This window comes from Zea mays, chromosome 6, assembly GCF_902167145.1.
Source record: "Zea mays cultivar B73 chromosome 6, Zm-B73-REFERENCE-NAM-5.0, whole genome shotgun sequence".
Lineage (NCBI taxonomy): Eukaryota > Viridiplantae > Streptophyta > Magnoliopsida > Poales > Poaceae > Zea > Zea mays.
Window position 1 is genome coordinate 148,291,367 of NC_050101.1, and position 8,792 is coordinate 148,300,158.

At 41.8% G+C, this 8,792-nt stretch overlaps 1 protein-coding gene across 2 annotated transcripts; it reads right to left on the reverse strand.

The window, feature by feature from the left end:
- Positions 1 to 4,244: 4,244 nt before the first annotated feature.
- LOC100192918 (uncharacterized) lies at positions 4,245 to 7,875 on the reverse strand. 2 transcript variants are annotated; one of them, NM_001352682.1, is made up of 11 exons: positions 7,796 to 7,875; positions 7,591 to 7,702; positions 7,338 to 7,408; positions 7,140 to 7,205; positions 6,983 to 7,030; positions 6,820 to 6,887; positions 6,485 to 6,557; positions 6,241 to 6,402; positions 5,248 to 5,442; positions 4,765 to 4,853; positions 4,264 to 4,675 (listed from the first exon to the last, which is right to left on the reverse strand). In NM_001352682.1, exons 2-11 carry the CDS (start codon positions 7,655 to 7,657, stop codon positions 4,480 to 4,482), a joined length of 1,035 nt encoding a protein of 344 aa, NP_001339611.1. In that variant the 5' UTR covers positions 7,658 to 7,702; positions 7,796 to 7,875; the 3' UTR covers positions 4,264 to 4,479. The 2 variants fall into 2 exon arrangements, with proteins under 2 accessions (NP_001131574.1, NP_001339611.1); NM_001138102.1 differs by having other exon boundaries at positions 4,245 to 4,675; positions 7,591 to 7,799.
- Between the last annotated feature and the right edge of the window lie 917 nt (positions 7,876 to 8,792).

Genomic DNA, 8,792 nt, shown 5'->3' on the forward strand with positions numbered 1-8,792 from the left:
GACAGCTTTTCTTAATGGAGAGCTGGACGAGGAAATCTATATGGAACAGCCTGATGGATTTGTAGTAAAGGGTCAAGAAAGCAAGGTGTGCAAGTTATTGAAATCTTTGTATGGTCTGAAGCAAGCACCAAAACAGTGGCATGAGAAGTTTGACACTACTCTAACGTCTGCAGGCTTTGCCATTAATGAGGCAGACAGGTGTGTATATTATCGCTGTGGTGGGGGCGAAGGAGTTATATTGTGCTTATATGTTGATGATATATTGATATTTGGCACAAACATTGATGTGATCAATGAAGTCAAGTCTTTTCTATCAAAGAGTTTTGATATGAAAGATCTGGGAGAAGCTGATGTGATTCTAAACATCAAGCTGATTAAGGCAGATGGTGGGATTACTCTCTCGCAATCTCACTATGTTGAAAAGGTTTTGAAGCGATTTGGCTTCTCTGAGTGCAAACCTTCTCCAACTCCTTATGATCCCAGTGTGACACTGCGAAAGAACAAGAGAATTGGTTTAGACCAATTGAGATACTCTCAGATTGTCGGTTCACTCATGTATCTTGCTGGTGCAACAAGGCCCGATATCTCGTTTGCTGTGAGCAAATTGAGTAGGTTCATGTCAAACCCCGGGACTGATCATTGGCATGCACTTGAGCGGGTTATGCGCTACCTGCAAGGTACAATGAGTTATGGAATTCACTATTCTGGTCAGCATGCAGTACTTGAAGGATATAGTGATTCGAACTGGATATCTGATGCAGACGAGCTTTATGCCACCAGTGGTTATGTCTTTACTATTGGTGGAGGTGCGGTATCATGGAGGTCATGCAAGCAGACCATTTTGACGAGGTCAACCATGGAAGCCGAGCTAGCTGCACTTGACACAGCAACCGTTGAGGCAGAATGGTTGCGTGAACTCTTGATGGACTTGCCGGTGGTTGAGAAACCAATACCAGCTATCCTTATGAACTGTGACAATCAGACAGTGATTGCTAAAGTGACGAGTTCTAAGGATAATGGAAAGTCATCAAGACATGTCAAAAGACGATTGAAGTCTGTCAGAAAGTTGAGAAACTCCGGAGTTATAAGTGTGACTTATATTTCAACAGATAAAAATCTGGCAGATCCTTTTACCAAGGGACTACCACGTAATGTGATAGAAATCGCATCGAGAGAGATGGGTATGAGACCCGAATAAAGTTGCCATGGTGGAAACCCAGTCTATGTGATCGGAGATCCCGTGAATTAGGTCCTGGGAAGAACAAGCCATTGGTGAACTGAGGAGAGTAACTTTTGACCCTCTCTAAGTAAAGATGCAATACTCTCAAATGCTGTAAGGCAGGTTGGCTTTGTGCCTTAATGTGTTCTGTTGGCTTGTATTAGCGAAGATGTTGTCCTGCAGAACATTCTTTGAAAGAACACACCTATATGAGTTAGACTGTCTAACGTCGCAGTCTATGAGATTTGGGTGATCTCTAGTAAACTCATGAAGAGACCTTGGAGTACGACGTATATGCTCCACCCGAGAAGGGGACTACTGGTAGCCAAGTACTGGTCATGACTTCAAGTGAAACCCATTCACGCAAAACTTGCAATTCAAGGCATAGTCCATTGTCCAAGTTGTGGGTTGGTGTAACTTGGAGTTCTAGGCGGAAGTTCAACTTAACAGTCTCTGCTGAAAAACTAGTATATTAAACAGTAGTGAACAGTGGCGAAAACTGCAGATGGGCATTTGAGATCTGGTGGGGGATTGTTAGGATTTATGGGCTTGGCCCAATTAAGTTATTCAAATAAATCCCAGGAAAATCTCAAAAGCCCATATAAGTGGATGGCAAAGGGATAGGTGGAACCAATAGCACCATATTGCTAGCTCTTGTGGAGTAGAGCTAACTTAAATATGGAAGCCACACTCACTCACCAAGTCATGGATGAGAGGAGAGAGTGTGGAGAGCCACACGCGCTGCGCGCGCGCTCGCTCGCCTCGCCTCGCCTGGCCTGGCCTGGCCTGGCCTGGCCGGGCCGGGCCGGGCCGGGGCGGGGCGGGGCGAAGGGCGCGGGCGCACGACATACGCGTGAATGGTCCGCCGAAATCCGGCCCCTCGCCTTGCGGGGGCGCGGCTACCTTTTGCCGTTTGATTTTTTGGTTTCTTGGCTGTTACGCTTATCCTAACCGATCGCTACAAAATCTCAACTGATTGCGAGATTTTCGTGGGCGGATAAGCACGGGGGGTCGCGGACTCGACCCTATAAAAGGAGCCCGGCAGCCAGCCTCCAAATCATCCCAGATCCCAGTTCGCTTTCGCCTCTCTTCATAGCTGAGCCGCCTTTTAGTTCCCTTCGTCCCGACCGCAGATGTGCATCTGCGATCAGGAGAGCAGGTCTCCGGAACCCTTCGTCTTCTAGATCCTGCACCGGGAGAGGGCGAATAAGGTTTTTGGGAAGCGTCTTCACGCGACTGCTCGTGATCTTCTGACATCGTCGACCCAGCTGATCCTGGCGCGCGCCAACAATCAGTAAGTCTAATCAGTACGCATCATCTGATTTGGCTTTTATTTCAGTTCTTCTGATTTGGTCATGATTTATATTCGGAATTTAGATTGGAATTTGTCTAATTATTCAACAGGCAGAAAAAAAAATGAATGCGGGTCAAAGGATTTACAGAAGAGACGGTGTCAGCATCCTTGTTTTCCACAAAGGATGATGCCTGTCGATTTTGATGCAGGCGATCCCGTCTGTTCTTCGCTCTCTTCATCTTTGCTTTAAAACCTCAGTTTCAGTACCAGTGTCTCCATAGTGTTGACAAAGTTGCCCACATCCATAACCACCAGCAAGATCCCGCAGACTACGACCTGGTAAAAAAACGAAAATGAGGTGTAAATTTCAGTTCAACAAACAAATGGCATTTGTTTGTCCAATTAGACATGATTTATGCAACTTATTCTGGAGGGTTCAAGATGAGTGGCAACTCAGTTCAAGAAAAAAAAACCCGGACGACCTGCTATGATTCGAATTGCACACGCAACATACCTGTAATATGAAAAGGACAGGATATAGCAGCAAGAGCTGTTTCTCCAGCAACGACATCCATTTTTTAGCCTGCAAGGAGTTAGTTAATTCGAGAGAATTTAGGTTAACCTTAAAAAGGTATTATAGATAATGATGTGGCACAATACTGCTTCGCAGGTTCACATTCTACCAAGCTATGCCCACAAGACCTCTTTTAGGATAATCCACTGCGTGTTTCCGATGCGCTTCAATTTTGGGCTACTAAGCCCATGCGCTAACCAGTGTTACTGAACATATAGCCCTCTAGTATTTATGTTTAAATTAGTAAGGAACTGTTCAGGGTATGAAAGGTTCGAAATTATCCAAGAATGCCGAGCAAGCTAAACTACCTAAACACCTTATTGTGGTTAGTTTGTCCTTGCAGCGCAGAAAGGAAATCAGTCAACAACTGACTCTTGCAACAATACCTAGAGTTTGTGATTGCTAGGTAATGTACTCTACAGCATCACTTGTAGGCTCAAAATGTGATGAAGTTTCTAGATTTCAGTGGTGATTGAACGAATCTTGGGAACGGTAGTTGTGGAAGACTGAAATCCTCTAGATGGACTTGAAGTTCCATAGAGATTTCATTGGATCATGTGTGCGTTTTTCGATGTTTTTAAATGTTTTCTATGAAATGATGACAATTCACGAATTCTTGCATCTCCAAGGGGGGGGGGGGGGGGGGGACGCAATAATATTTTCTCAAACATGTAAGAAAGATTATCAATTACCTCCAAAAGAATTCTCACCGGGTTTTAATCAGGAACCATGGAAGCCTCATAATCAGGTGTGGTAGATATGCTATGTGTGAAAACAGATCATAACACACCTATGCTATGTGTCCTTAAAATCAGGTGTGGCAGATATCCACCAACTTGTTATTTGTGAGAACACCAAACACATATTCCTACGAGAGTTTAGTGATATCAAACCAAACGAATTGGCTAGATTGGGAGCTATAGTAGCATAATCTATAACCAACGCACCCCTCGTGCTTTCTCCAGCAGATCGTGTATATAATTTTGTAAAACACTGTTTTGCACTGTGTTTTGCACTGCAAGCTACTATTCACAGAGTAAGGTTTAAAATAGGAGATGATATAGAAGATAGGATAAGTATGATGCTGAGACGGCCCCAAAGCAAATATCCTGCTATTATGTGCGGTTGACCACAGAAGGCATCATGAAAGGAATTCTGCAAGACCAAAACAGTATTCCGTGTAAAGAGAAGTTTGATTTTACTGCAACATCATATACAGATAGCAGATGCTAAGGTTTGGAACTAACATCACAGACATATGTACATACATCCTATAGAATGGAGATTGCTGCCTTTTTTTTGTAGCCAAGGTCGTCCGTCCTAATATATCCCCTTCAAGTCCATCAGAGGATCATACAAGAAATGAAATTTATTAACGCTATCTTGAGTTTTTCATTGTGCACTGTGTAGTTCATTTACTGATAAGCCAGGCTGCTTCGACAAGATTATATTGCCATCAGGATCCATCTTATACTGCTGTGGCAGGGTACTATTGTCCGTAACGATTCTGCAATGTCCCCATGACTCGGCATGCATGCTGATGCCAAGATAGTGTACATGATCATGCACGCTGTTTCCACTCACGGACCTAGAAAGCAGAAAGCATGTTGTTAAGAGGGGCATCAGTATGATAGAATTAATAAACCACAGGAAAAAGTCCGGATGAGTGCGAGGGACCTGCTACAAGTCGGGTCTTCTCCAGAATCATCACAAATTTCCTCAATCGAATATACGAGGCTTCCTAGGCCAACATTATGAATCCATACCTAGAAGAATGATATAGTCGGGATGTGCCATAAAATCGTCAACGTAATTAAATCGTAACTAATTTTCATCATGTATCTTAAGAAAACATCGGCGTAATACTAGATCAAGTTAAAAAAAAACTCGGCCGGGGAGGGAAAGACCCGGTCTCGGCCGAGAAAATCCCCGAACCTTGGCCCTCCCGGAGGGTGGCGCACAGGACATCGCAACCCGAGAGCGGATGGGGCACAGTGAGGGGATTTTTTTAACCAAGCCTGAAAATTCGCTCTCGATAGGAATCGAACCCAGGACTTGGAGGTGCTACTCGGAAGTCCTTAACCGCTAGGCTAGAGGCCCTTTCGCAATACTAGATCAAATTGCTAGTGAAGGTAAAAGGGAAGCAAGATAAACACATACCTCTCGTGGAAAATGGTGGTATGTCTTTTGTGGAAAGTAGTGATAGTATGGGGGTAAATGAGGCACAATATCATGTGCATTGATCAATCGAATTGCATTCGGCAAATATCTTTTGAAATTAGATGCAAATATAGCATTGCCAATCCGAGGTTGCCCAAATGTCATGAGTGACACATCCTTGAACCCAACATTAACCTACAAGAACATGGAAATTTGGGTTCTCATAGGGCATAAAATGAAATGTGAGGTAGGGGGGGAAACCTTTAATAATCCATCAAAAAACAATAGCATGGACTTCATATGCTCGAGGCAACATTCATGCCTATGCTGAAAAGGTATCGCATCACATATACAGTGTGTAAAACCGTCTAGGAGAACATATAGTTACATACATCTTTAGTCTTAGGATAGGAAGTTTGCCATAAGATAAGATCTATGCTCAGACCAATGTTCTTTATGGTATTGGTACTACTAGGATTCCCAAAAAAAATATTAGCAATAGTCAAACCATAAAATGTAAGAAGTATTTTGATCTAATAATTTCGAAATTAAGTGGCTACCATTTTTTTCTCATATAATATATCAGATAGAACTCAAACTATGCAAGGTAATGTAATAGTGAACAGTCATAACCAATCCCAGAAGAATAGCAAAAATAGTTTCATCCATAATACTTTAATAGTTACTCCTTTGATAGCAAACATAAGTTCCATCTAGGTTTTATTCACTGTAAACATTTTTAACTTTAGCTAGCAATACCTGTGTGTGTATTAAAAATGTAGTTTTCATAACGAATCTAGTAATGGCCAATTAATATAATTTTTTAGATATTGATGGCCAATGTCAAAAAGTTTGACTTGGGACAAACCTAGATGGACTTGTATTTGTGACAGAAAGTACTAAAGTTGAAAAAGAAAAATATCCTCCCTCATTCAATGTGGCCTACTTCTAAGAATAGAAGAAAGTTTTCCACGGGCAAATTTTGTTACTCACAATAAGATCAAGGGCACAAAATGAAGCCATAGCTCCTCCCATGGAATGTCCTGTGACCATGATGGGAATATCACCATACAGTTTCCTAGTATTTTTAATACCTCTCATAACTCTGTCACGCATTGTTGTGTTGTGGTAAGCAGAATAAAATCCACTGTGAACCTATAAGATAGAAGACCAACATTTATAGTGTCCGTGATCTGCATGAGTGGAGTTTCATCATAATAACAAAGACCATGCTCACCTTTGCTTCAGGCATGCCTGGGTAGTCGAGATCAAGTTGTTTCCAGAATAAATCTTCGATCCAGTTCTGAATGCTGAAAAACTAGAGAAATAAAACTTTTGCAGAAGAATAACATGCACATACTTTCAAATCTATATTTTCCTAGCTTCATTGATAATTTCATAATTTGAAATGTGGATGCCACACATTTTAGCACCTTTGATATCCAGAAGATTGGATAGGAAACTTTTCCAAAGAACCAGAAATCCAAAGGCACCATTTTAAGAGTAAGAAAAAGTGGTAATAGATATAATAATAACCTGGACACAATCTAACAAATGCATCAGAACTTTTACCTGTTTTCTTGAGTGCCCCTGAACACAACTATAACTGCATTCATGTCTCTAGCAAATCCAACATATGCCTGACTCATCATAAACACAATCATCATCAATATAATCAAAAGCCTATTACTAGGTAAAAAGAAAACGGTTCAGGTGCACTGGCAGAAGCAGTAACCTGTAAGCAATTTTTCACATCAACAATCAGCTCTATCACCTCGAACCCCTGAGCTACCAAATAAATTTAATGAAGATTTCAAACCAAGTCAAATGTGAATTTGAAAACCATTGGTAAAATTATAGAATGTCATATGGTGATGACAAATATAAAATACCTCTGTTAAGTCACAACATCTCTCACATGTCCATGTAAACAGTTGGGTAAGGTCAGCAGTATAGACCTGCACAAAAGCACCAAGTTCAACTCCACAATGAATGCAGCATATTTCACTAGAAAAAGGACGTATTCAACAATAACATAATCCAACGTGGATGTGAATGATGACAGCATCAAGAAGGTCAGGTGAACTCACAGCAGAAGTATATTCAGCAAGTGTCCGGGCCAGCACTGGGTCATATATGGGCACGTGTTTGGTCTTCAGTTCTGAATCCAAAAGGTACGGGTAAATAAGAATCTGATGAAATGCGCAATACATAAACTAAGGAAAATCAATCGGCAGGCAGAGTCCGCTTGCACGAAACGGTAGGGGAAACCGATTCAAAAGACAATTTTTTTCCTTTCCGGCAGCGAGAAACGGGAGGACCAAAGAAGGGCCAACAACCCACCTCTCCCGGAGCAAAGCACCAGCAGGCACATCAAAACGGCTACTGCGAGCCACCTCCGCTGCTCCATGGCCTGGAGCCGAAGCGCAAGAACCGGAGCGAAACCGCCCCCAAGCTGCGAAGGATTTGGCAAGAAAACAACGGAATCGGAATCCGTCTTACCGGAGACAGGGCCGGCAAAAATTGTACGGGAAGCAATTGGCCCAACCTGGTGAGGGATCAATGATTGGGGGTTAACTGCCCGCCGAAGGATTTAGGAGCTACCACCATACACGATTCGAGTTTGGGAAGTATAGGGCAAGTAAAGACAAGGGAATATAGAAGAGGCGTTAGGACACCTCTATTACTTTAAAGTTTAAAACACCAACTGGTTAAGTGGCTATATTTTGTTAGAGCATCTCCAAAATACTCAATATTTTTAGTTCTTTATTTACATTTTCATAAATATAACACTTATCATCTCACTCCGATATACTATTTATCTAGTTTGGCTAGTCAGCTCACTAGCCAAATTTAGCTAGCAATGGAGCTAAATTAACGAGTCAGATAGCTAGTTGGTTGAAAAGTTATTTTGTTGCTGAGTAGCCTAAATTTGGCTTGACGAGTCATTTGTCTAGTTTGTTGAAGATGCTCTTACGATATCTATATGTACTATGGTCTCTATATATTGTATAAAAAAATTATTTAAATAAAATATTTATTCAAACACGATCCAAATACATTCTGATCGCGTCAAAGAGAGACAACTGAGGATGCCACCGGATCGAGCTAAACTTGCCAAGCTAGACGTATGACAGTGTCATCTATATCGACATGACGGATCTGACGGTGCATCTCACGTGGACCTGAATGTGTAGTGGCGTGCGTCTGGGATCAGTATGATTCAAAGTGGGCACATACCGGTCCAACCCGGAGAACCATGTCGTGATTGGACCGCTTTCTTGGTCCGCATTGAGGGTCCATCCCGACACGATTGGGTTTTATTTTAAATTATTAGTATACATGTATATTTATAATATTTTTCTTTTTATAATACAACAAACATTAGCTTAGTTGGTTAGAGACTCGGGGTCTGTTTGGTTGGGCTATGGCCGTGGAAAAAGATGTTGTGAGTTGTGAGCTGTGGAAAAAGCTGTTGTGAAGTTGTTAAAAAGCTAAAATTGTTTGATGGAAACCACTAAAAGCCGTTAAAAGTTCTTCGATAT